Consider the following 27,899-nt stretch of genomic DNA (forward strand, 5'->3'; position numbering starts at 1 on the left):
AATTATTATGAATATTGATAGTGAGACCAGGCAGGCCGACAACCTACATATATATATATATATATATACGAAACAACACAAACGCACATTATGGATATATGATGCAACAAAAAAGAAATACATACCTGGATAAATAAATACGACAAATTCAGTTTATTCTTCATCACCAAGAACATTTATAAATGACCCATCCGTTGACAGACATGAATCTGTATATTAATCAGTTGAAATGGTTACCTGTTGGATACATTGAGTAAAACAGACCTGAGAGTTTTCAGTGTACAGTGTGGACTCCCCAGTCCAGCAGAGAGCAGCTTCACCCCTGAATCCTGCAGATCATTGGTACTCAGGTCCAGCTCTGTCAGACTGGAGTTAGAGCTGAGAATTGAAGCCAGAGCTTCACAGCATCTCTCTGACAGATTGCAGCCACTCAGCCTTTGTTTAGACAAATTGCACAAGACTGCGTTACTCTTCAGAGATTATGCAACTTTCCATATTTCACAAAAAGTTATATATAATAATAATAATAATAATAATAATAATAGCTTGTTGAATAAAAATAAATGGACAGACGTACAGTAACTTCTTTGAGACTTTGGCGACTGGCAGCAGCCTCAGAAGACCCTCCTCCGAAGCAGAGTATTTCTTCAGGTCAAACACATCCAGTTCTCTGTCTGATGACAATAAGATGTAGACCAGAGCAGCCCAGTGACCAGGTTCGGGAGTTCTTCTGGTGAGACTTCCAGAGGTCAGGTACTTCTGTATGTTCTCCACTAGAGAACTGGCCTTCAGCTCACTCAGACAGTGGCAAAGATTGATGGATTTCTCTGGACAGAGATCCTGATCTAGTTTCTTCTTGATGTAATCAACTGTGCTACCATTAGTCACTGATCTACTTCCTGTCTCTCCAAGCAGGCCTCGTAGGAGAGTCTGATTGGTCTCCAGAGAGAGTCCCAGGAGGAAGCGAAGGAACAAGTCCAGGTGTCCGTTCACACTTTCTAAGGCCTGATCCACAGCAATCTTATGGAGGTGTTGGAGATCCATGGTGCTTGTCTCTTTTGAAAGTGAATTGACACCAGTGTCGATGAAGGTCCAAAAGACATACATGGCAGCCAGAAACTCTTGAATGCTTAGATGAATGAAAGAGAACACGTTTTCCCGGTAAAGCCCGCACTGCTCTTTAAAGACCTGGGTGAACACAGCTGAGTACTTTAACGCTGCTCTGATATTGATGTCACATTCTGCCAGGTCTGCCTCATAGAAAATCAGCTTGCCTTTCTCTAGCTGGTTAAAAGCCAGTTTTCCTAGAGATAAAAGGATCTTCCTGCTCTTATTCAACCAGTGTGAATCTGGTATAGGTTTTCCATTATACCGAATGTTCTCCTGTGTGGACTGAACTGTCAGGAAGTAGATGTACATCTCAGTTAGAGTCTTGGGCATATCTTCTTTCTGACATGTGTGGAAGAAATGCTCCATAACTGTAGCAATGATCCAACAGAAGATTGGGATGTGGCACATGATGTACAGGCTTCGCGATGTCTTGATGTGGGAAAGGATTTCTCTAGACAGTGTCTCCTCTTCGAATCTCTTCCTGAAGTAGTCCTCCTTCTGTGAGTCTGTGAACCCTCTCACCTCTGTCAACATGTCCACGCAGTTAGCAGGGATCTGATTGACTGCTGCAGGGCGTGTGGTTATCCAGATGCAAGCATTGGGAAGCAGGTTGCCCATGATGAGGTTTGTCAGTAGCACATCCACTGAGGTGGGCTTTTTGATATCTGTCCAGATCCCATTAGTCTGGAAGTCCAGAGGAAGCCGGCACTCATCCAGACCATCAAAGATGAAGACTACTTTGAACTTTTCGAAGTTGGAGATTTCCGCTTTTTTGGTTTCAATGAAGAGGTGATGGACAAGTTCCACCATGCTGAACATTTTGTCTTTCAGTAAATTTAACTCTCGGAAAGTCACAGGAAATGTGAAGTCTATATCTTGGTTGGCTTTGCCTTCGGCCCAGTCCAGAGTGAACTTATGTGTTAAGACAGTTTTACCGATGCCAGCCACTCCTGTTGTCAATATTCTTCTGATTGGTTGAGAATTTTCAGCTGTAGCTTTAAAGATGTCTTGTAATTTCATACATATTGCTTCCTTTATTGGTTTCTTGGAAGCATTTTGAATCAGTCTGATCTCGTGCTCATTGTTGATGTCTCCACTGCCTCCCTCTGTAATGAGGAGCTCTGTGTAGATCTCATTGAGAAGTGATTTCTGTCCCGGTTTAGCGATTCCCTCAAACAAACTCTGGAACTTCTCCATCAGGTGACACTTGAGTTTTTCTTTGCACTTAACCGCATGAGTTTCTAAATGAATAAACAACAAATGACATCCAGCAGTAGATATTAATGTCAGTGGAAATTGTATTCAAAATAAGTAAATGTCTTCTTTTCTTCACATTTTCATAAACAAGAGTCTTACCGTTCTTGAGTGTGTGAGCCATCTCGTCCTCCTTCATCCTCACCATGCAAAGCAGTGTGATCTTCCCAACTCCCTTGATGGCACTTTTTCTCTGCTGCTCTTCCTCTTCATCCAGTGCCTCCTCATCATCTCCCTCCCCAACATCATCCTTCGCCTGACTCCTTGAGCACTGTGGGTACTCTGGGAAGTGAGCCCCCCAAAGCTTCACCAGCTCCTGGTCTACAAATGTTTGCACAGTCGCCTTCACCAGCTAACAAAAAAAAACAAGATGTATCAATGAGACCTTTACTTTGAAACTGTGTGACTGTTAGATTAAACACTTGAAGAGTATTAGGTAAAGATGTCCATTTCCGATGTGCATTTCAAGTCAAAGATTGTTGTACAGGTACACACCATGAACTTGGTCTTTGTATCTGATTGATTTGACGCAGGCCATAGCTCACTAATGTCACTGGTCTCCTTTGAGCTCTCTTGGTGTTGTCTGTGGAGAAAAGAAAGCAGCAAGCACACATTTAAAGATTTATTTTTTTGCATTTTGTCAGCTTTATTATAGAGATAGGCAGAGGGGAGAACATGCAGTAAATGACCCAGGCTGGATTCAATCCTAGGTCTCTACGATCAGGACTGTGCCCATATGGTGCACGTTTTAGCCCAGTGTGCCACTGGGGCACCCAAGCAAGCACACATTTACACAAACAAACAAGTGAGGTTTCCTAGTGAAAAACACATGGCTAGCAATGAACATCCTAATAAATACTGATCAGAAGTAAGGATGTGATGTTTGGAGGGAAGCTTCTTCTGCTTTGTAAAGGTTGATAAACATATGTTGAATTTCCTTTGTGGAGGGGCGTTTGTCTTTAAAATCCTCAGGAGAACCAATAGACCTAGCATGGCTGGGAACACGCATATCATAAACAAATCATAGTGCTTGTTGTCCAGTATCCATTATCTGTTTGAAACTTGTACCTTTCCTCAGTGGATGGGCGTTCATCTTTAAAGGTCGGAGGTAGACCAATAGACCTGTCACTCTTCACGAAGACATGGCTGGGAACCGTGATGTCTGATGTCTCCCGATGTTCACTTCTAAAAAGAACGATAACCAACCATCAGGTAGTCCGGACTTTTTGACATGCTCCTGTTTTGTTTAGTAATCTGTTTGACTATTCCACACCTTTGCTCAGTAGAAAGATTTCCATCTTCGAAGTTCTCAGGTAGACCAATAGAGCTGTCACTCTTTATGGAGACACGGCTGGAAACAGGGGTGTCTGATCTCTCCTGTTGTTCACTTTTGAAAGAAAAAGAAAAAATAACAATAACCACCTTCAGGCGGTCTGGATTTGTTGAATTTATTCTTTGGTTAAATAATGGATGGATGCATACAATCCATCCATCTTTAAAGTATCAGTATTACCCCAGCGGTATTTCCTCTGAATATGGCAATTATAGCACAGATTGCTCTCCTAACCATCCCTGCAAGGAGGGATCCCCCACTCTACTATACAAATGGAATTGACTTGTCCTGCTCAACAGACCCATGGAGACACAGCTGGAAGCATGAAATACAGAGCTCTCCTGCTGCTCTGGGCTTCAACACAACACAGACAGAGGTTTAACCCAGAATAAGCATGGTGTAACTAGTCAGTATCCATTATCTAATTAAAACAAGTACCTTTCCTCAGTGGATGGGCGTTCATCTTTAAAGGTCGGAGGTAGACCAATAGACCTGTCACTCTTCACGAAGACATGGCTGGGAACCGTGATGTCTGATGTCTCCTGATGTTCACTTCTAAAAAGAACAATAACCAACCATCAGGTAGTCCGGACTTTTGGACATGCTCCTGTTTTGTTCAGTAATCTGTTTGACAATTCCACACATTTGCTCAGTAGAAATATTTCCATCTTTGAAGTTCTCGGGCAGATCTATAGATCTTTCACTAGTCATGGAGACACAGCTGGGAATGGGAGAACTGGTTCTCTCATTCTCTGGGCTTCATCACAGCACAGACAAGAGGTTTTACTCACTAATAATGGAGAAATGGAGCTCTGAGATGGACAACAGGTGGTTGGAGGTCCGTACTTACCTCTCAGCTTTGCTGAGGTGGCCATGCTCCCAGCGGTATTTCCTTAGATCTGGCAATTATAGCACAGATTGCACTCCTAACCATCCCTGGAAGGAGGGATCCCCCACTCTACTATACAAATGGAATTGACTTGTCCTGATCAACAGACCCATGGAGACACAGCTGGAAGCACGAAACACAGAGCTCTCCTGCTGCTCTGGACTTCAACACAGACAGAGGTTTAACCCAGACTAAGCATGGTGTAACTAGTCAGTATCCATTATCTAATTGAAACAAGTACCTTTCCTTAGTGGATGGGCGTTCATCTTTAAAGGTCGGAGGTAGACCAATAGACCTGTCACTCTTCACGAAGACATGGCTGGGAACCGTGATGTCTGATGTCTCCTGATGTTCACTTCTAAAAAGAACGATAACCAACCATCAGGTAGTCTGGATTTTTTGACATGCTCCTGTTTTGTTCAGTAATCTGTTTGACTATTCCACACCTTTGCTCAGTAGAAATATTTCCATCTTCATAGTTCTCAGGTAGACCAATAGAGCTGTCGCTCTTTATGGAGACACGGCTGGAAACAGGGGTGGCTGATCTCTCCTGTTGTTCACTTTTGAAAGAAAAAGAAAAAATAACAATAACCACCTTCAGGCGGTCTGGATTTGTTGAATTTATTCTTTGGTTAAATAATGGATGGATGCATACAATCCATCCATCTTTAAAGTATCAGTATGACCCCAGCAGTATTTCCTTAGATCTGGCAATTATAGCACAGATTGCTCTCCTAACCATCCCTGCAAGGAGGGATCCCCCACTCTACTATACAAATGGAATTGACTTGTCCTGCTCAACAGACCCATGGAGACACAGCTGGAAGCATGAAATACAGAGCTCTCCTGCTGCTCTGGGCTTCAACACAACACAGACAGAGGTTTAACCCAGACTAAGCATGGTGTAACTAGTCAGTATCCATTATCTAATTGAAACAAGTACCTTTCCTCAGTGGATGGGCGTTCATCTTTAAAGGTCGGAGGTAGACCAATAGACCTGTCACTCTTCACGAAGACATGGCTGGGAACCGTGATGTCTGATGTCTCCTGATGTTCACTTCTAAAAAGAACGATAACCAACCATCAGGTAGTCTGGATTTTTGGACATGTTCCTGTTTTGTTCAGTAATCTGTTTGACAATTCCACACATTTGCTCAGTAGACTGCTTTCCATCTTCTTCCATCTCAAGTTCTCGGGCAGATCTATAGACCTTTCACTAGTCATGGAGACACAGCTGGGAACAGGAGAACTGGTTCTCTCATGCTCTGGGCTTCATCACAGCACAGACAAAAGGTTTTACTCACTAATAATGGAGAAATGGAGCTCTGAGATGGACAACAGGTGGTTGGAGGTCCGTACTTACCTCTCAGCTTTGCTGGGGTGGCCATGCTCCCAGGACAGGGGGGGTTTAGAGGTAGGACCTCCCTCCTCCTCAGACACATTCATATTGAAGAACTTGAACAGGAATGCAGACTGCCAAAGTAAAACAGGAATAATGAGTCAAAGACTAAAAATAATGTATATTTTTATATAAATTACTGCGAACAACACAGACAAACATTTACATCAGATTGAGAAATAACTGTGCATAAAAACCAAATTAAAGTATAAATGTTTTTTTGGAAACATGTACAAACCAATAACACTCCTACCAACCGCTAATATGTTAAGTAAATTTAAATGATGAAGAGCAATTGTTTCTAATTTAACAATATACATTAAAAATTAAATCCAATGTGTTGGAAAAAATGCAACTGTTCCATAATTTGAAGTAGATATGAGATGGGTTGAGTATTATTGTCAGCAAGAATATTATCATTATATCACTATACACATTAGGCTAATCATTGAACACTGAATATGATTACTGTAACCTATATTTACCGTGCTGAAAGATATATATGCTGGTCCAAAATAGTATAAAATATGAAAACAGAAATGCAAGTCACCCTATTGAATACGAAAAAGATTAGACTTACTCCACCCAAAAACATGGCGTGAACTGTAAATAGAAAGCTACAGGTCATCAATAATGAGTCTATTTCCTTAGTTGCACAAATAAGTGGCCAAGGGAACTGGCCAAGGAAAGTGGCTGAGTCCGTGACCCCGCCTCACATGTCACCTCTCAACTGTTCCCCTCTAGATACATATTAACCTGCTCAGGCCTTTCCACTTTTCACTTTCGGGGAATAGGAAAATGCTCTTGGGAACAGCAATTACCACACAATCTATGATAATACTTTGTAGCCATTAATGCCAGAGCTATTATTTTAGTGTAATTTGTTAGAAATGCTAATGCCATCAATCAGCTATTAGTGAGTTAGCCAATAAAATGGAGCACCAAACACCCAATATTAGTAAATCCTGTAGTAAATCCTGTACCATGCAGTCACCATCAAAGCTAACCCAAAGCTAAAAAAAAGGTGACGTAAACAATGTGCTTTAATACAGAGGGTTTTAATACAGAGGGATACCCTTTTAATTAAAATAAAGGCCAGTTGATTCTAAATAGTGATAATTAATAACATTTATTAATTACAAATAAAAGCAAAATAATTCCAATATTTTACAATGTGCTTCGAATCCTACATGTTTGCAGACATTGATATCAGTATTATTTTATCAGAAAATTATTGCAACAACTGTACCTTATCTTTACCTTGCTGAAAAATGTATTTTCTGGTCCAAAATGCTATGAAGTATCCAAAAAACTAATCCAAATAGTAAGCTCATTAAATCAAATCACAAATAAAAGCCTTTAGTTTTAGATTCCAGTCAGAAACAGGTACGTCTGTAGTGAACTGAAAGCCACAGATCAAATAAGCAAATGGACTTTGCATAGATTTTGTTCTTCTTATAAAGAGTTCGGAGGTTAGATACACTGTCAACAGGAATATCAGGTGACAACCGTTCAGAATTCACTGGAATAAACTAACCTCAGAAATTAATCAATCATTTACGAAAAGCAAATCAAAGCTAAGTTCTTTGTTTTTTCCACCCGTTACCACTTTAGAATAAAGAGCCTGCAAAAAAATTATACTAAGACACAAGGACTGCAAAATATATTGATTGTTTAATAGACAGTAAATTAATAATTACAATAGTGAATTGACAATTTAAGAGGACATTGAAAAAATAAAAATATATTTATTTTCATTGGCTCATTTTCATGTTATTTCAGATGATTCTATAGGTAAAGCACACGCACGGACCATGTATTGCATTTCAAACATGTGGAATATATTAATGGACTATTAATATATCGGATTCATTGCACAACAAATTAATTTGTTTCATAGCATAGCGTACACTGCAAATCTCACGACATATACATCACAGACAACACACATACATGTATCAGAATTGAATATTGAGACACATGTTAGCACTGATACAGAACCACTGGAAAATAAGCCACGTTTGACCCAATGTTATGGAATTATCCTGGCCATTGTGCAATGTGAGTGAAAACATCCATAGCCAAAATGTGTGTGTGTGTGTGTGTGTGTGTGAGTGTGAGTGTGTGTGTACTGTCAATGGTTGCCAGAGGAAGGTCAATTTTTATTTACACCTAAAGGTGGGTGTAACAGTGTAGCAAAATAAATTAAAAACATAAATAAAGAGATGGCCTCAGATGGTTCTCCATTCTGCTCCAATGCTGCACAACAGTTACTAGGGGACCAGACTCAGTGGGGACCACGGACAATGGCGTAAGGCAAGGGTTGTCAGATGAAGATGGGGCATTTCTAAAGGTGAAAACGACTCCAAGACAAGAGATTGAATAAAGCGGGAACACGGCAACATCAGCGGATGTGGGAGCGAGTTGTATAAATTACAAGAGAGTAAATGTGCTCTTTTTCATTTGCTGTTTTTTCTTATTATTGATTGTGTTATAAATCCACCATCCCATTCTGGTCTGTTGTGTAAATCTGTGATGTTTGTTGTCCAAGCATAATGATCAGAAGACAAAGAGGTGGTTTTGTGAAGAGTTCAAATGCAGCGTCCCGGGCAATATACTTAAGGCTTATGTTAGGCTTTCACCAACACTAGAGATGACTGTGGATGAGGAGAAACATCACTAACAAGGAAGGCAAAAATAAGTCCATCTATTATAGGAACTTCAAAGAAGATCGAGGTCAATATAGATAGAGATACACTCGAGGGATAATCAAATTGTGTGTGAGTTTGTGAATAAGAAGGGGGAATTAACATCCACAAGCATAGAATGTGAATGCTGGTGAGAAAGCATCCTTTCTGGTGAAAAGGCTGAAGAACAACCAGACCGTAACCACCGCCTTCAAACATATCTCCAGCCATGCAGAAATAGGGCAACCGTAGGCTGTTTGGACAGCCAATCAGAGACGCCAGCAAATTAAACGCTGAAAGGAATTATGTCTATTGGATGTGTTGCAAATGGAAAGTTCTGGAGGCAAATTGATTCGAAAATACAGGCAAACTAAAAGCCACCTTCATCACATGAACACTTGAGAAATCAAAGGTTTATGTTGCCGCATATCTTCACTGTATCTTCATCATTGTATTCATTGTGCTATTCATTAGGGATCTTTGCCCTAGCCATAACCGTTTTACTAGTAACGTCAGACAATGCTCAGTGTTGACGGCAGCAGTTAGTAAGAAGCTGAAAGGCAAGTTAAGGTCTGTATCTAAAACCATGTGGATCTCGTGAAACTATACCATTAACGTTTAAGGGGTCTCAAATGGGGGGTCCGCCCCTGGCCGGTAACCAGGCTAACCTCAACCTAAACCATCTAAAAAAGACCCCCACTTCCTATTCTATGATCATCTCTCAGATATCGGACCTCTGTTGACTTCTTGTTCGCATAGAAGCTAGATATTCAAAAGAACGCAGTTAAGTATAGTTGTTGTAGGACAAAACGATGAACATAACAACGTTTATGAGAAGGGGACTGGGTAAGGATTGGTTGGTTGCCATGACAGGGAGCTATGGTAGCTCAGGCCCATCCAAGGTGCCAGCAAGACACCTTGAAGAGCAACGTTTCAGATGTGGCCTAAAACAGTTATGTTGACCAACGGTGCTCAAATGTGTACACGTCAATTGTACCATGGCCAGAAATATTACGGCTATATCCGCATCATCAATACAACTGGTGTGAGGCTATTTCATGTAATGATGGCTTGGAGGAAAGTGATTCCCAGGAACTAAATGAGTGATCTGCACATTATGTTCCAAACCTGCACTTTGTAATTTGTCTAATATCAATAAATATATAAATAAATGTATATTAGAATATCTGAACTAGAACGTTTCTCAAGAGTAAACATCTCCTCGTCCTCTAAATGGTTTTATTCTGGTCCACTCTTTGCCCGCCCAGGCATAGCTCTCTCTCTCTATAATAGCTCTGCTAGAACTGAACAAAAATAACTGAATCATTTGGTACAATATCCCTGAACACATAGCTCAATCTAAGGCAAAAGAATGAATGTCCTGAAGCGTTTTTTCTTTTAACAAGGTCCCATTCACAGAGTGAACAATAGCACACGCACATTTATACACTTCCCGGAAATAATTGTATCACCTGAAAAAGGATCAAGCCAACCAAAAAAACTGCTTTATGACTACTGCAGAATACTCAGCTCAGGTAACAAATCGTCCTGCGGAGTCATCTGTGTTTCTGTCTTTCCTCTTAGAGTACATGAGTATAATGTGATTGTGTCGCTAGAACCTCTTTTTTTGTCACAACTTGGCACACACGATGATGATAGAGTGGAGTAGTGAGTAGGGGCATGCGACTTCACTTGTTTTCTATGAGCGCCTGGACTTTGTACACCAAGTCGCGAGCCAGCGACAGGACCTTGGGAACGCTGTGGTGCTCAGCCATCTCTGAGGAGGAGAAAAACAGAAAAACAATTCAACGTTATATAAAATACATGGGAACATGTTAATGCATTATTGCCCAATCGGGTTTGATTTGCTTTGTCCGTAGATAGACTTCATCTTTCAACACGTTTGATGTGATGGGTAGCCTTACCGTTGAAGAACTTGATGATGTCGGTGAAGTCCATGTTGTTCTCTAGGATGATGTCTCTGTACATCTCGACGAGCGCCAGGGCGATGAAGAGAACAAAGTGGTCAGAAGAGGTGTACTTTGCTGCCCAGATGGTTTCCCACACGGAAAACACATCATCGTACACCATTTCTGTTAGGGTGGGGAAGCAAAAAAAACACAATGCACTCCAATAAGACTATTATATTTGACAAATAAATTCAAAAAACTAGTTATGAATAAAAATAGGAACATAATCTCTTAAATCTGCACTATGTAACTTTGAAAGAAAAAAAGTTTAAAGAATTTGTTTATCAAAAATAAAACATGCCCATCCACTAGTCAATCCTTCCAGGGAATTTTGCCTATAAATCATTATTCTGGCTTACCTTTCCTTATCAAACAGCACTTCAACTGAATTATTAAAATGTCTTATTTTGCCGTTGCCCCAGTCTTTGTGCTTGGTGAGCAATGCTATGCCTGATACGGTGTGTTCACCTCTTTTAAAGTCCAGTAGGAACCACCGGTAACAGAAGTAGAAGTGGGTGTAGTCTCCATTCTGCTGCATCAGTTCAAACAGCTCAGAATCCAGGATCTAAACCGCAACAGAGGTCATTAAGAGGTCATCAAGGTGTGTGTGTGTGTGTGTGTGTGTGTGTGTGTGTGTGTGTGTGTGTGTGTGTGTGTGTGTGTGAATGTCTGTGTGTGTCTGTGTCTGTGTATGTAAGAGAGCTGCAAGATTATGACAAAAAGGATAGTCAACATTTTTTGCCCCATCTTGTGATTGTGATAATTCATTGCGATTAACAGATTATTAATTCAATTTGCAAACCTTGCCATCCTGTCACATTATTTGTGTCTTTATATCATATGTTTAACGGTGGTCATTTGATTTGAATGTAACCTGCAAACAAAATCAGATATTTTTTGTACTACATTGTTTTCATATATCTTATTTATCGACTACTTTCATTCAACCTTTCACGATTAGATAATTAGCAAATTCCAAAATCTCCATTTTGATTAATATGCATTTAATTGCACAGCCCTAGTGTGTGAGTGAGTGTGTGTGTGTGTGTGTGTGTGTGTGTGTGCGTGTGCGTGTGTTAATTCAACTTTAAACCATCAGACAGACCTGGATGAGAGAGCGCATGTTGGCAAAGTGAGAGTCCATCGCTCCACCGTGAGGGAAGTTCTGGTTCATCCTCTTCATGAGCTCTGTGAAGCAGCTGAAGGTCAACACCTCTGTGGAATGGTAGAACACACACGTTTAGCTGTGTGTGTGTGTGTGCGTGTGTGTGTGTGTGTGTGTCCATCTACAGTGAACCTAATCTCCTATAGATTAATTTTTTTACTGACCGTCGTCCAGTATGACCAGCAGTGGAGCGAGCAGGTCACACATCCCCTGGACATAGCCAATGTCCAGATGCTTCCAAACATAACTGTGGACACAAAGTCATATTGATATTTCTATGTTTTCACTGCCTTTAAATATACACCCAAATTGTCACATGGGGTCTTTTTGCATTTTTATGATTTATGATTTGAGAGTGAGATAGACAGGAAGGTATGGGAGATAGTGGGGATGACATGCACCAAAGGACCACGGGCAGGAATCAAACCCAGGTCGCTGGGATTAGGACTGTCCCTTAATGGTACGCACTCTACCCAGTGAGCCACCAGGGTGCCCCACATGGGGTATTATTTAATGTATATCCCTTTAGTCCCCATTAAAAGCCAGGGTAGAAAAAGACGCTTAAAGGGCTCCTATTTTACCACCAGGCCATTTCAAAATGTACCCTCTAGCGACATCACAAGTGGGAGCGTTTACCTAGATGTTTGATGGATAAATCTACAAACAAGCCACTTCAAAATAGAAAAGGTGCCAGTGTTAGAAAAGGTGTTAAGGTGCAAGCTGCTGACGGTGGATAAATAAGTCTTAGTACCAAAGTCCAAATTGTGTTCCATAACGTTGATATTTCACCTGCACATGATGTTGCGTAGCTTCTCCAGGTTGGCAGGGGTGAAGTACCAATTCGTCCGATCGCAACGCCTCACGTCCTTATCGATGCGATGCAAGTTCAGCAGGTACATGTCTAGCTGCTCTTGCTGCAAAAGAGAGTTACCAAACTCATTCGACTGACAGACGGTATGTGTACTGTGTTTGTTGTTGCTGTTGTTGTGGTTGTCGCATGTGGTCACAGCTTACCGTGTAGGCACTTTCCCCAGACGTTGAGAGCGGACCGTCGCCGGAGCCTTCCGGACAGGCGACAGACGCCTCCTCCACCGCCGCTTGTCTCGTGGGCAGGCTCTCCATCTGCGGTTCTTCCTCCTCCTCCTCCTCCTCCTCCTCCTCCTCCTCGTCCTCAGAGAGGCCGGCGTCCGTTCCCTCGGGGCTTGTGTTAGCACCGGTGTCCGGTAAGCCGACCGGGACCCTTTCGCTCGCCGGCCCGTCCAGCAGCCTCATCCGGATACGGGACAGGGGCGGGGCGGCCAGGCTCATCAGAGTCCCGGGCCGGCCGTCCTCGGAGCTCACGCAGGTGATGCCCGTCGGGATGTCCTCCATCTCCAGGGCCGAGGGGGAGTCGTCCGAGTCGGCCGTGTCCGAGGACTGCTTGCAGTGGGATGAGAGCGACAGGCTCCCCCTGGAGGCCGTCTGGAGGGCGTTCAGCAGCACCTGCCTCACCGGCGAGTCAGAGCCCGGCCGGTCGTAGAGGAGCTCCCCGGGTTTGTCCTTCTTGGGCTCCGACAGCTCGGAGATGTCGGCGTCTGTGTCCTCTCCCTCGGGCTCGTTGGCGGGGGTCGCCCCGTCGGCGGCGAGAGGGGATTTGTCGGGCTCCTCCCGGACGACGACCGGGGTCGGTTCCCCCGTCCTGCGGAGACACAGCGGCGTCAGCGCCAGGTCTTTGCCCGCTTGTGCTTTGAGGGCCAAGGACTGCCCCAGCAGTGGGGCCTGGAAGTACTCGTTGTGCACTTCCTTCTCCAGCGTTAATACATTCATGTTCTCCGGTTCCGCCTTGGCCGGGGTCTTGCCCTCGGGGATCACCCTGATCGGCGTCTCCTGTGACGCGACTTGCTCTGCGTCCAACTCGGGCTTGTTCAAGGGTTCGCTGTCAGTGCATTTCACCTCAGCGGCATTGTTGACTTCGGAGACCCCCTCAACCTTTTCACTTCCTGAGACTTTGGTGATGTCACTGGTGATGTCCTTCGGTGCTGGGGTCTCGGGAACGTTCTCGCTGTGTGATTCGTGGACAGCAGGTTGCGCATCTGCGATCTCTAATCCAGACTTTGCTTCCTCGCTGACACTTTCGCCGGGAGGCTCTACTGAGCCTGGCAACAGCTGGGAGACGGTGGATCCAACAGATGCACCGGATACAAAAATATTAACATCTAAATCCTGAAGTTTTTCGGACAGAGCTGGAGAAGAGGGGTCGCAAGGGGGAGGTATTTTAGGGTCGGCGGTGTCCACTTTGATGTATTTGACTTCGCCTTCCTCAGATCTGGGCTCTGACTCCATTTGATCCATGTCTTCAACCGATCCATAAACCTGGAAACCAACAGAGAGCATAGAGTTTTTCCATGACAATTTGGTAGGGTTTTAGGCCACCCACATTAGTATAACATAAGATCAACATGACTTGTTTGGGAAAGAAGTGATGAGGCTCTACCTGTGTGCTACTGCTGGAGTCACTCTGTGAGCGGGCGTTCTGTTGTGCTGAGCTGCTACCCTGAGAGTACTGGAGTCAAATAAGACCGCAAACAGAATAAATGACCAACAGGGTAATTTTACTTCTTCCACTCAACTTAAGTCATAGTTTTCTCTTCTGTTTTACACTACAACACTACAGATGTTTTTTTCACTGTATTCATTACTTTGTTCAAAAATGATATCTAAGAACAAATATATGCTGAGTGTAAATAGAAAACCTGGGTGAACTTGTATAACAAAAAGAAAATAACTTTGAACTCATAATAAAGGCTGTGCTTATATAGGTTTCACAGCAAGTTTCACAGCAACATAACTCAAGCAAGGTCAAGCGTCATCCTATGTCCATTTTGACGTAGCACTCACATCTGTGCTGATGGTGGACTCTCTCTTCAGGGGCCCCTTCTCCACGCTGGCCCCTGAGGAGCACCTGGCCAGTGCCTCGGCGTGTTTCTCCCTCTCCCTCTGGCGCACGATGGCCTCGCAGCCCTGCCACTCCTTCATGGTCACGCCGTAAGACGCCTGCATGTTTTCATCCACCTAAACAGCAAAGGCACTTTACTCTCTCAGTCTTGGGGCAGGTCCACAGTATACAGGATACAAGTAAAAATGTTTTATTTTAAATGTCTAAATATGTCCATCCTTGTGTTTTCACCAGTGTGTTCTTCTTTAGACTTTAGAGAAACGTGGGCAGTTTTTTGCTCTGCATTATTTTCCATCAAAGTCATCAGAATCTTGCTTAAAAAAATCAGCATCTCGCAGAATCGTCATCAGCTTCCTGATTAATTTAGATGGACACAGCCCTGTCCCGTCTCTAAAAACGTCTCGGACGGAGAAAACTGACGTGCACTAATGTATCCACATTAACGGGGACATGACCTGGAGTGTGAGGTTTTTTTTCTTTCACATTTTGAGCTGAACAGCAGTGTAGCTCACCTCCATCCGGCACTTCTCCGTCATGGTGAAGTGGTAGTGGCCCAGCAGAAAGGGCCACACCTCTTTGCGCAATGTCGGATCCACGCCACCGAAATACACAAGCCTGTAAATGTCCTGCTCCTGGTAGTTCTGCAACACAACAAATTAGCCCCAATTAACACCGTCGTCGTCATCATCATCAACATCATCAACATCATCAACCATACCAGGGGTTGCCAAACTCCTTCCATCCAAAATACAGTATTTTTCGCAACCCAACTATCAAAAGAGGGTGCCCCAAATGATTGGGAATAACTAATCAATTCTATTTTTACCCTCCAAAACGGCTGCCATAAAACTGTTAATTCCGGGGAGAGGGGGGTTTCTTACAGAACAATCCTTGAGGAAGCTGGTCCAGATCTCCACGGAGAGACCGCCGCGGGCGTCGCTGGGGGCGTTCCGGTCCACGATGGAGTGGTTGACCAGCCCCGAGAGATGGATCCGAACTGTGGACAGATGACGGCAGTACGCCAGCCCTGGAGATGGAGAGAGGGCGGCGGCATCACACATTCATTATGACATTGACGTCAGATAGGCAACACTAATTCCCACGCGATTCATTTTCTTTTGCACTCACATCCATAGAAGGCACGAGAGATGATTTGGTACTTCATGGTGTCACAGAGGAGCTTCAACGGAGCCCTGCAAGGATGGAAAATGGTAAAAAACAACATTTTTATATACAGAAGGAATTCAAAGTAAAAGACAAGTTTCCATACATTAGGACTTAGATACAGGCGGGACTAAATGGTAATAGCTATCGTTGCATTTTCATTTAAATTTAGGGCATTTAGCAGATTGCGACTAACGCTAAGTACATTTGTCAGAAGAAAGAGAAACGTAAATATATCGCTGTCCGTACAGAAATCCCTACACAAGACAAAAGATACGTCCCGACTCTGGTTCTGTCCGCAGTAGAACAGGCATACCTGTCTTGGTTACAGCCGTTGGGCAGAGAACCGTCTGACGACCCGCTCTGGGAACAGGAAGAACATGAAGACTTCCTCGGGACAGGATGCCACAAGTTGACCGACGCGTCCACCATCTCTGTGGCTACTGCACACAAAAACAGCTGTTTAGATTACCTTAACAACAGCACCGTCGCTACAATCACCGTCCATCACTCACATAAGACTCAACTGAGACAACCGACGCCAAAGAAAGGACAAGATGAGCATGTGAGACTTAAGATGTTTGGCCAAGTGTCAATATGTGTGTCACAAGTTACAAAAAAGGCATACATAAAAAGAAGAAGAAAGAAAAAGCATGGAGACAACAAACCAAGGCTGAGGTGGAGGTGGAGGTGTGGTAGGTGGGTTATGTCCATGCAAGGCCTTCTTTACGCTCTCCACAGACGGGGACTAGATAACAAAGGCTGACAGGTCAACATCGTGGAAACAAATATGGATGTGCATGTCTTATGTACAACAACAAACACACACAAAATCATAATGACCCTTCCTCTCAGGAGTATTCATCAATGACAATATCAGTTTTTGTACAGTTTAAATCACAGGTGAATTAAAAGTGGAAAGAGGGTAGGAAGGTACTTTAAGAATACATACCAAAGTTATATTAATATTTCCATATTCTAAGTATTCTAAGTACTATGTATATAAGTTAAAACTACTATGATTTAATCAATAAGTCACATTTGTGTTGGAAAGTCATTTGGGTGGGAGTTGGCCAATCTGGTGGACAAAAAAATAAAAGATGTATGTCAATTTTATGACGGAAAAATGCACCAAATTCCATGTGTGTCCCGGGTAGGAGGATGCGGAACACGTAGTCGGTGGCCTCCTCCTCCTCCTTGTCCGACACGGAGTCGCAGGACCCCGGGGGGCTCCGCTTCCGCAGCTTGGGGAACACCTTTCCCTGCCGACGCAAACGTCATCGTTTCAGCGTTTCATCCTTTCATCCTTTATGTGGTCTGAGATATCGCCACAGGGCAGGCCGGCCGTGCACCAGACACACGCCTGCTTTGGGTTACGATCATTTTTGAAGGCAACCTTTTGTAGAAGTCAGTTTTTTTTTATATTTCGAAGTCATAGGTAAATACAGAAATATAAAAATAAATATAAATGTCAGCATATTATACAATACAATACTAATTATTTTGTAAATGGTTGTTAAATGCCGTTGTTTCAGTTTTCTGATAACCTTTCCATCATGAACACACCTAACCCAATAAAAAGCCAAACAGCGTATAATTCTACTTCTTCTATTTCTATACGGGCAGTACAGTTAGTACAGTACATAACAATAAATAACAACAATACAAAAGTGGTTAGCATGGCTGACCTTGCCCCTCTGGGACCAGAGCGGGGGGTCCAGCTGTCCGTGGGGCAGCAGGCCGGTCTCCAGACAGGTGAGGAACTGCAGCAGATGTCCCCCTTTAGGGAAGTGGAGCGGCGGTCTCTGGATCCCGTCTTGGCTCACCAGCACCACAGTCCCACCACTGTCCACTAGGGAGCAGCACAAACATTTCCTCTTTCAACGTTACATTTTTTAAAACGTTAACTTTTATAGTAAAACTTTAGAGAAAAGCACCTTGTTGATGACAATGGAGATAGACGATCTCTTCAAGACGAATTGTCATGGCAAAGTCCCAATATACACTGCAGGAACGCAAAATGCAGATAGGATCAGTTTCATTGGACTGTGATAAAAATCCAGATATTAATAAATAGGAGGATACGGTTAGAGTCTGACCTTTTCTCGGAGTCCAATTCTCCCACATTGCCGTTCATCAGCTGATTCGGGGTCCACTTCAGAGTCATGAGGTCAGCCGTCTGGTGCAGCGAAAGGTAGCCGGGGATGGCCTCCATGTCATCTCTCTGTGGACACCAGGGGGCGAAGTTCCCATCGTTTTTATTGATAACGTTAAAGTAACGGAAAGCATGTTTTATCTATATAACACAAACTTGCCAACAAGGGATTTATCCCAAAACCAACACGGAAATAATCAGTTTAACAGAGTTATTTTCCTGCTGGGGAATTGTGGTGAATTTTTAAGGGTGTGAATCACAAGATAAGGAGGAGGAAAATGGGTTTGAAAAAACATTTTCTTCATGCAATAATGTAATGTAAATACCGATAATGTGCTAATTAGAAGGACTGCAGGAGAATGTCAGGTTGGCAAGTCAAGTGTGATATAGTACCCTTAACACATCCATTCGCTTTACACAGGCATGGATGGTTAAAAGTAAAAGAAGGTCAAAGAAAATCAATATGACCTACATTGAACTTACAGTAGACTGGTCACTGTGGATAAAAGCGTTGACCTTGTTTTATGTTGTTTATGTCTCTTTTCTGTACAAATGTCTAAGAATGAAAATCCAAAAAAACAAATATCTACAAAAAAGTGAAAGAGGACAATGCCAAGATGGCCGACATACGGGCTGCACCAGGACGTTGTTCTTGCCGAAGAGCAGCGTAGCTCTGGAGTTCTGGTGAAGGGACTCCACGTAATCCCTCGCCCACATGAGGGGCCGGTCGTCCATGCTGCCGCTCGACTGTCTCTTCTGGATCTGAGGAGGACCACAGACAGGACAGCGCAGCTGAAACCACCGGGAGAACACTGGGAAAACACTTGGGGAACGTCTTGGAAGGTCACCTCAGCACTGCCTCCACCACTGTAAAACCCCTGTTTGCAGTCATACAGACCAGTGGTTCCTAACCAGTGTATCAAGTTAGGAAGGTGTATCAATAGGGTGCTAATATAATATGTACTACTATTTATGAATTGCTTTATTATTGATACATTTTTCCACACATATTTCACAAATAATGATTTGTGTGACCCTGTGTCCATGTGATACCCTATTGACCATGTACGGCGTGGGAATATTGATCACATTGCTAATGACCCGGTTTCTGTAATGTATCCTTGAAATAAGGTCCGGGATCAGGCCTAGCCCCAAAAAGCTCGGGAAAACCCAGACATAGACAGTGAAACCCCTTGTGTTTATAAAACACACTGTTTCTGACACTAATGACACAAGCACTGCAGACCAGCATACTCATAACAACGTATCCCCCACCCTCCATGGGATCCTCACTGGACTATAACATGCCGCTACCTCTGATGCAATATCACAATGTCACTTTATTTTTTTTATCATTATACTTTTTAATGATAATCTTAATTTTAACCTTTTTAAGTCATACCAGCACTATATATTCTGTGAATATTTGAATATTAGATATATTTATGTGTCCACTCCACCATGAGCCAAGGTAATGACATTTCGATTAATAATGTGCACTGATGGTGTGTTAATTGAATGACAATAAAGCAGGTCTAAGTCTAAGTCTCTCTAAAGGGTCCATTCAGTCCAATGAATGCATCACAACCAGGGGGGCGTGTCTCACCAGGGCGGGCCGTCTGGACGGGGACTCCTGGCGACAGTGACCGCTGTGGATGCGGTGGCGCTGCACCAGCTCATCGGCCGACGGGTCGGTCCAGAAGTGGTCCGCGGTCTTCACCTTGGTGTACTCCAGGGCACAGGGTCCCACTGGGGGACGACAAGGGAGGGCACGTCATCAGCACTGCCATTTTAGCAAGGGCATTCCCGACGCATGCACAGGCTGGTTCCGATAACGTTCACGCTTTCTTATGCCAGTGGTCCTCTATGGTTTGTTCTTATTCTGAAAACGCTTATGGACATCCTGCTTGTGAATTATAAATATAAGTCCTCTCACTATCAACGACTAGCAATTGAAAAATCATTTGAACGTTGAGATTTCAGTCGAGCAGCAGCCCACATCAGTTCACCACCCTTACCAGCACACTGTCACCTTCAAAGTAAAAGCTTTGGGAGGCACAAGGATGGAAGAATGATTCTTTCTGTAGAAGCGCTTGTGGAGGTGGGTGAGTCATACTTAGTGGAGCATGAACTTCCCTGAGTCAGCATTGGCGTCATGACTTTAACAATAGATGGAGGAGACTGAATAAGGTGTCAATGCTAATAAATGTTCATAGCTGCACTACATACGTTATCTCCATTAGCAGGAGCTAATCTAGGGGCTTGAGCTGTGGCTAGAACTAAAAAAGGTTGCCGCTGAATGACGTACATTCTTCGCGCTCTGTTTCTACAGCTCTCAAGTCTTACCTACAGCACATATAATCCTGCACGTGTATTGAGATTACTACAATATAGCTATCATAAAAAACAAGGAAAACAAAACAAAAACAAAAAAAAAAGTTTTATCCGTTTTATCCGTCATTGATGCACCGCACTAAAACCTTATTGGCATCACTTAGTCGATAATGGTGAAGCATGTTTTCATCAATGACAGACATCATGTTGTGGTGTGGAGACAATGATAAGTGGATACCTAGCAGAGAGGCGAGGACGGGGCCATCCACAGGGTCCAGCAGCATGGCTTCTCTCTCATAGAGTGAGCTGCGGAGCAGGGAGAGGAAAGCAGATTGCAAGGACATTTTATGGTTTCAACACAAGCTCAGTGTGAGAGTTGGCTATTTATAAGCTATTCATATCAGCCTCGGAATAATGACAATAGCATAGCTTCTGGAGAGAAATTGTGTGGGCTTTAGGTATATATTTAGCTAGTGTCTAATTGGGGCTGCGCTTGAGTTGTTTGAATTGAGCCAGAATGTGAATGATCCGCAGCAGTGTAGGAGGCACATGCAGACTTACAAGGATGCTAGCAAAAATACTTTTTGTTGGAGAAATTATTGTTGGATCGAACATTTGAATGTGAGACTTTTTATTCCTCTTCTGAGGAACTAACAGGTTGTCAAATAAACAAGGTTTGTGGGATGTGTTTGAAGTCCAATCAAATATTTCTTAACTGTGACAACATTTTGAACACATATTGTGTTGTGTTGTAAGTGTTGTGCATCTCGCTTTTAGTTGAGACTAACCCTTTAGTCAAATCAAAAGACAAATATAACTTTTTTTTACAAAGTGTTTTACTTGGTATGATATAATATTCTGGACAAAATATTCTGGTCCTAAACCAGAATATTTATTTGGGTCCTAAATGAATAAGTTCATTAGTAGTAGTAGTTTAATTATTAGTAGAACTATTTGCGGGAACACTGTACCCTTAAATGTAGTTCTCACCTGGTTTATAGATTAAATTAAAATAATGCATATATTATATTTAGAACTTTGTGATTATTCAAATAAAGACACCACCATACAAAGACTAAATTAATAGTAAAAGCGAACAAAGAGAGGACAAAGAGTACTATGAAACCAAAGGTAGCCTATTGTGCATCACCGGCCCCCTCCAACAGTACCAGTGCATCACAGGCCCCATCCAACAGTATCAGTGCATCACGGGCCCCATCCAACAGTATCAGTGCATCACGGGCCCCATCCAACAGTACCTGAGGACCTCATTGTCCCAGTGCTCAGTGTCTCACCTGCTGTGCTCCACCAGGTACACCACGATCTTGTCCAGCAGCTTCTCCATGAGGGCCGTGCGGATCCAGAGGTGTCTCAGGGCCTGTGGCGGGACGTGGGCCGGCTTGGACTGCCTGCCGCGGTCGTTGCTGAGAGGGGAGTTGTTGTGCTTGCTGAGGAAAGAAACAGAAATCAATCAGAAAGATCTGGAAAAAAATAAAGTGTATCTGTGAGTTTGAAGATACTAAAACTACAAGATTAAACCAAAACTGTCCAAAATCTGCAAAGTACATATCAGTGAATGCAAAACATTTTCATTGTAATTGGTGTCGGGCATGAAAGGTTAAGTTGTTTGACACCCAGGCTGAAGGTTTATGGTTTCAACAATTAACAAGGTCAGCCTACCTGCAAGGCATTGTTCCGTAAGAAGTCTAACCCCTTACCTATAGTCCTCACCATGCTGTCTACCTAAACAAAAAGTCACTTGAAGGCCCTCTGGATGAAAAACACCTGCTTAAACGACTCAACCAATAACACAGTGTATTCAGCGTGCGTCTTTGTTCTCCTTGTGTGCGGCGGTGCGGGTGCCTCACTTGTTCTCCGCCAGCTGCTCCAGCTCCTGCACCTTGTGACACAGCTCCTCAGCGGCGGGGAAGCTCTTTCCCACCTTCATGAAGAGCGCCGCCACCTTGTTACTGCACAGCAGGCCCGCCGCCCGCCGCCTCAGCCCGTGCAGCAGACACGCCTCCACCGCAGCTGCGCGTTACACACACACACACACACACACACGCACACACACACATGAGGGGCGGACATATGAGAGAGACACACCCAGACATGTGCACACACACTCGCTTGCTGGCACAGACATGTGCACGCATGGCACGCACATACGTGCGATGTGCACACCACGTATTGGCATGTATACTCGGGTGCATGGGCAAACACATGCGTGTGCGTGCGCATTCATGTGCACACCACGCAATCACACAAGCACACACGCACGCGCACACATGCACACACAATCACTAAGCTCATATGAACGATATGCAGAGATTCAACTCCAGCTTTTACGATGTACTGCTTAATCCAAAAACATCAATTAATCAATTAAATCAATTGAAGTCAAATCGTTCAAATTTAAGTTAAGTCACCACAATTTCTAAAGACCAGATTCCTTCACTCATATTGATCCCAGAGAGACGAGGCAGAGGCAAGGGGCACGCAGACAGACAGTCCACTGGTCTAAAAATAGACCACAAACAAACGGCAAACACGTTTGCTAGCAGTTGCTAGGATATCAAGGATGTGATTCATAAAGTCGTCACTTCCGATTAGTATTTGCGCGATGCAAAAGATGTAGCTTGGCTTGGATTCCATCCGTCCATCTGCCCCTCGCTTCTAGAGACGGCTTGGGCGGCGACAGAAGATAAACAAGATTGCAGTTTCAAACACGCCTGAGTTTTCTCTGCCCTCGCAGCAGACAACGTTATAAGAGTGGGAGTGGTGCGCTTGACATTTCAACGTGTAAAGCCAAATGTCAGTATGAACCCAAGGTTTATTTTCCGCCGATGTCTAATTAAGAATGACATAACAACAGAGTGTGGCAGCAGGCAGTATGCTGAACCTGAACATGTATGTTACGAGATTATTAAACTGGGAATTTAGCTGAAATGTACATAAATGAACAAACAATACACACATTAATGTATATTACACGAATGTCATTATAATTCCTGGCAGTATCACTATAAGTGGAGTTGCTCAGTATTTAAGTGTTGTTAATAATCTTCCCATTCTGTTAATTTAAGCGACAGAATGACAGATGAACAGATTAACCACTTACTGCAGAACGATATGATGTGGCTGCTGTCCGCATGGACAAACTTCCTCGTGACCGCTTCCTCCATGATCTGCTTCACCTAAAGACAAGTACATACGGCATTCAACCTGAAATGCTATTAAAAAAAAGTGGTTTGTGGAGCTATTAATAATTCCTGATGCATCTATCATATACTTCATCTATGACTTTTTAAAACAAGGACATGGTTTTCAAATGTCATTATTCCTTTCAATGTTCATGACTTCCATGAATGATAAGATAGTAGGCTACTAGTAGGCTTATCCTATCCATCTCAGGACAGGAAATTGGGGAAGCATTGTAGTATGTTATATTACTGAAAAGGCCCACCAACGTGAATCATGTTCCCTGTTCCACTTTGGCTCATCCTCTCCTCAGGCCTCAATGTGTTGTCATGCACCATGACACAAAAATGGAACCTAACGCAAACCCATCACTGACATTTGCGATTGTGTTTGAATTTTGCTCTACCAAATAGTACAATTCGTCAAGCTTATTTAAGGATGAAGAGACAGGAGAAACTAAAACGAATGTTAAGAGACTCTTCAACTCTTACTCCAAGGCAGCCATGCAAGCCATGCGAGTCCATCTGAAATGCAGTCATTTAGACGGTAGAATTTAGTATTCAGATAAACACAAGGACAAAGCAAAGAGACATGAAAATGGCTTCTGTCTTGGTTTTTTAAAACTTTTTTGGACTGATACAAGATAAACAGGCTTGTAAGCCCGCAGAATATAGATAAAGATTTAGTATAGCACTTCTGCCTGCCACAACAAGTTTATGTGCATGCTGTACAAATCCATGATTTAAGTATTTGTACATTTTTTGGGCAGAAAGTTCCCATTTATTCAAATAACTGATGGATTGCAGTATTTACAGCAATAAACAGTAGTAACAATTATCAGTGAACCAATGTAATGTATTCCCTGAACATCGAGCAGGGCTGTTTAAAACGTGTTGCTCACTATCAGTAGTATCAGCCTATGGTAGCAAATGATTCACTTCAACCACCCGGTCGGTGAGTGATGTCACAGCTGCCCATGTCAACCCGTGTCATAACTGACAAGGTTGTTCCCTGCATGCATTTGTCCTAAATATTTGTAATGTCATAACCAGCAAACTTAATACAAATGAATAGTGTCTCGCTGGAGTTTTGTTATAGAGACTTAAAATAAACTAGCTAGGCCTATGGATTGGTCGCTTGCATCCATGGAAAGCATAATCACCAGTATTTAGTCGATTAGCAGCTTTAATGACACTGTTGACACCGTGCTCATGGATCAACAAACATGAGGTGATTGAACACCTTTTGGCTGGCCACTATGCTGCCCCCCCCTCTCGGCCACTAAATCATACACCAACACGAAATGTAGCATTTCTCTGTGGCAGTCAGCCAGAGGGAACAGTCTCCTGTCTCAGCTAGTTGTTATTTTTATCCCTCTGCCTATGAATCAATATGGCTTGTGCATGGGTAGTGGTGGGGGTGGTGGTGGTGCAACATGAATAATACTACAGCGTATTGCTAGGTGCATTAGTGTGGTTGTATGGTGTGTGTGTGTGTGTGTGTGTGTGTGTGTGTGTGTGTGTGTGTGTGTGTGTGTGTGTGTGTGTGTGTGTGTGTGTGTGTGTGTGTGTGTGTGTATAATCTGTTATTCTTTACAACTCTCTTGTTCTGCTGTTTTTCTGCTTTAAAATTGTTTTGCAACTAGGCTAGTTCAAATTTAAAAAAGGAATAGGAAAAGAGTCATTCCCCTCCACTTAGCACGTCCGCAGCAGTGGAGCCCTGGTGGGCCAAGCAATATGTCAGTGTATGTGTCGGTGTGTGTGCCGAATGTCTCCCAAGCATGAGTCACAGGCAACACACAGAGCAGGAGGAAGACATCAGGTGAGGCGAGTCCCCCCCCCCCCAACCATCACCGCGCCGATGCGAATTGAGCGTTTTTACGTTCTGGTGCAAACAGTGATCGTTATTATTAAGCTGTCATCACAGATGGAGCCGTTGAGTTGGGCTATTTCCAGGCGAGACAGTTCGCCCATCGTTATTGTTTTGATGTGTACTTAATGTAGAAGCAGGGAGGTGGCAGACGACTCAAGACAACGTCAGAGAGAGGATGGACCGCAATGAGAAAAACATGCCTGAAAACATAGAGCCAGGACGCCTTTATCACAGGCTGCCATTCCTCACTGACATTGAATTAATGTTTTTCTAACATCCTCATCATCATCACCACCACCACCACCATCATCATCATCATCATCATCATCATCATCATCATCACCATCATCATCACCATCGCCCTTCACTATCATTGAATATTTTTAAAAACCACCGACCCGCACAAAAACAACCGGATTCGATTATATTTTTTTGGTTGTTGATTTGAAATGTTGTTGACTTAAATCTGTTGAAATGTATGGTTATATCCATCCTTTTTTTATATCATCAACTGATACAAATTAGTAACCGAGGTACAAAAGGCTTTTAAAAAAAAGGTTGTTAAAGCAGTCCTGGAATATATAGAAACGCACCTCTTTCTTCACGTTGCGCAGCAATTTCTGGCGGGTCTCGGCCTCTGAAAGACGAGAAAAAACATGATTATTATCACGCTCAACACACTGAACACACAGCTTACTAGACGATGCAGAGGAAACACTTGATCATGCAAAAGAAATGTTTTGCCGTGCCTCCCATTGCGTCCGTGAGGTCGCTGTAGATTAATCCGAAGGAAGCTTCTTTTTTCTTGACAAATGTCCCCAGTCAGTTTGTGTATGAAACACCACTGGTATAGGAATCAGGGAGCCCGATGATCACTGTCTCTATTCCTGGCGACTTAACCTAAACCTATCTACTACCTCTTTCTGGACCAACACACCCCTTAAAGCAACAGCAGCCTGTGAAGACCCTATCAATATTAGATGCTCTAACTCTCTTTATTTATTCATCTGTTAAGCGTCGATATTTCTTATACCAATTTCTAATCAATTTGTTTGACTTTTGTAGCATAACAATAATGCCATCATTGTCATCCGTAGCAGGAAATATTAGAGATTGAACAGAATAATAGGTCTTCATTTCCATAGCTATCATTTTAAGGTTAGAGACTAGAAATTACACACTAGGCCTGTATGTTAATATAGTAATATTTATCATGTTGAATTTACTCATGGATATGCATCTCAACTCATGGATAGGCCTGTCTAAATCACAAATGTTATTTAGAAACCTCAGACATGTCTCACTGAATCACATACAAAAAGTGTTAGTGAATGTTGTTTTGGAAACTACAAACCTTGTTCAACTTTGTTCTGAACAGAGTCAAATGTTCAATGGCTCAAAACTAAACTGACGAATGATAACCAATGCCGTCAATAATTAATCATGAAACATATACATTATTCATATCACAAACATTAATGAAAAATTGTGTTTAAAATTCCTAAAATCTTAAAATACTTCAATGAGTCTATCTCCTTGGCAGACAACCTTGTGTAATATCCGACTATCCTGTCTTAGAAAGGAAATTATCATGTGGTCTCATAATCATCTACTGAATCCTTCTTTTCACTCATGTATTCATGAACACGCTATCGTTAAGATACTAGAGAGAAGATGACATGTGATGAAGTCTATGGAACTTTATTTGATCTGAGTAGACAAAATCATCTATCACCAGATTGTGTTATAAATTCATATATTCATAAACACATTGACAAAATTGAAACGGCATAACAGCTCTATCAAAAAGTTAAAAGCTGCTCTACTCACTGTCCTTTGATTGTATTTCATGGTCCTTATGACATAGATACATTTGTAATACTGTGTGTAGCTTGCTGTTGCGTGTCATGTGTGTCTTTTTTGTGTATCTTTGTGTTCTGTCTTTGCCCTGTACTGTTTGTTATGGTGCAAAATCTAGTAGGCCTATGGTGCATCAAATGGTGACATTTATGTTTTGAACTGTACATGGTACCTTTTGAATACAGTAAATGATAAAACATACCTAAATATTGGGTATTTATATGTCAATGGAACACTGTGACTCTTTTTTGTTATGCAAAGTACATCTTTATTCACATCTTACCACTGGCAAGGTCTGTGATACTTCTGCAAATTCAATACCCATGACTGTTCCGGTGCTGCGACCACAGAGCAACACTTCAGAGTAACCTAGTGGCATAGAGAGCAGTGTGAATTTAATGAATGCACACACACACACACACACACACACACACACACACACACACACACACACACACTCTCTCTCTCTCTCTCTCTCTCTCTCTCTATAAGCCATCTACAAGTCGATGTGTAGTGCACATATGGTTATTTAAGAACAAAGCTTTTCAAATTGTGTTGTTTAAAAGGAATT

The 27,899-nt window shown here is 42.7% G+C and overlaps 2 protein-coding genes and 2 long non-coding RNA genes across 4 annotated transcripts; all 4 read right to left on the reverse strand.

The window, feature by feature from the left end:
• Positions 1-64: 64 nt before the first annotated feature.
• Positions 65-3,100, reverse strand: LOC311367546 (NLR family CARD domain-containing protein 3-like; the record flags this gene model as incomplete). Its single annotated transcript, XM_084486375.1, has 4 exons — positions 65-435; positions 578-2,351; positions 2,467-2,716; positions 3,083-3,100. The coding sequence occupies 4 exons, from the start codon at positions 3,098-3,100 to the stop codon at positions 234-236; spliced, it is 2,244 nt and encodes a 747-aa protein (XP_084342501.1). The 3' UTR covers positions 65-233.
• A 46-nt stretch (positions 3,101-3,146) lies between these two features.
• On the reverse strand, positions 3,147-4,557 carry LOC311367854. Its single transcript, XR_014639814.1, has 3 exons — positions 4,136-4,557; positions 3,638-3,751; positions 3,147-3,549 (listed from the first exon to the last, which is right to left on the reverse strand). It is a non-coding gene; the product is annotated as an uncharacterized lncRNA (long non-coding RNA).
• A 115-nt stretch (positions 4,558-4,672) lies between these two features.
• LOC311367347 lies at positions 4,673-5,748 on the reverse strand. The gene is made up of 3 exons (XR_014639732.1): positions 5,530-5,748; positions 5,033-5,146; positions 4,673-4,944 (listed from the first exon to the last, which is right to left on the reverse strand). It is a non-coding gene; the product is annotated as an uncharacterized lncRNA (long non-coding RNA).
• Positions 5,749-10,334: 4,586 nt separating this feature from the next.
• sgsm1b (small G protein signaling modulator 1b) lies at positions 10,335-27,653 on the reverse strand (the record flags this gene model as incomplete). The annotated part of the gene is made up of 26 exons (XM_084486376.1): positions 10,335-10,449; positions 10,598-10,765; positions 11,111-11,207; positions 11,748-11,857; positions 11,972-12,054; positions 12,597-12,721; positions 12,822-12,904; positions 13,022-14,159; positions 14,281-14,349; positions 14,685-14,858; positions 15,255-15,383; positions 15,624-15,769; positions 15,871-15,935; positions 16,223-16,349; positions 17,039-17,168; positions 17,595-17,758; positions 17,844-17,911; positions 18,006-18,130; positions 18,692-18,823; positions 19,668-19,810; positions 20,634-20,701; positions 21,691-21,843; positions 22,264-22,426; positions 23,517-23,592; positions 26,062-26,148; positions 27,612-27,653. The coding sequence occupies 26 exons, from the start codon at positions 27,651-27,653 to the stop codon at positions 10,361-10,363; spliced, it is 3,954 nt and encodes a 1,317-aa protein (XP_084342502.1). The 3' UTR covers positions 10,335-10,360.
• Between the last annotated feature and the right edge of the window lie 246 nt (positions 27,654-27,899).

Source organism: Micromesistius poutassou (genome assembly GCF_964030765.1).
Source record: "Micromesistius poutassou genome assembly, chromosome: 22".
In the NCBI taxonomy this organism is placed as follows: domain Eukaryota; kingdom Metazoa; phylum Chordata; class Actinopteri; order Gadiformes; family Gadidae; genus Micromesistius; species Micromesistius poutassou.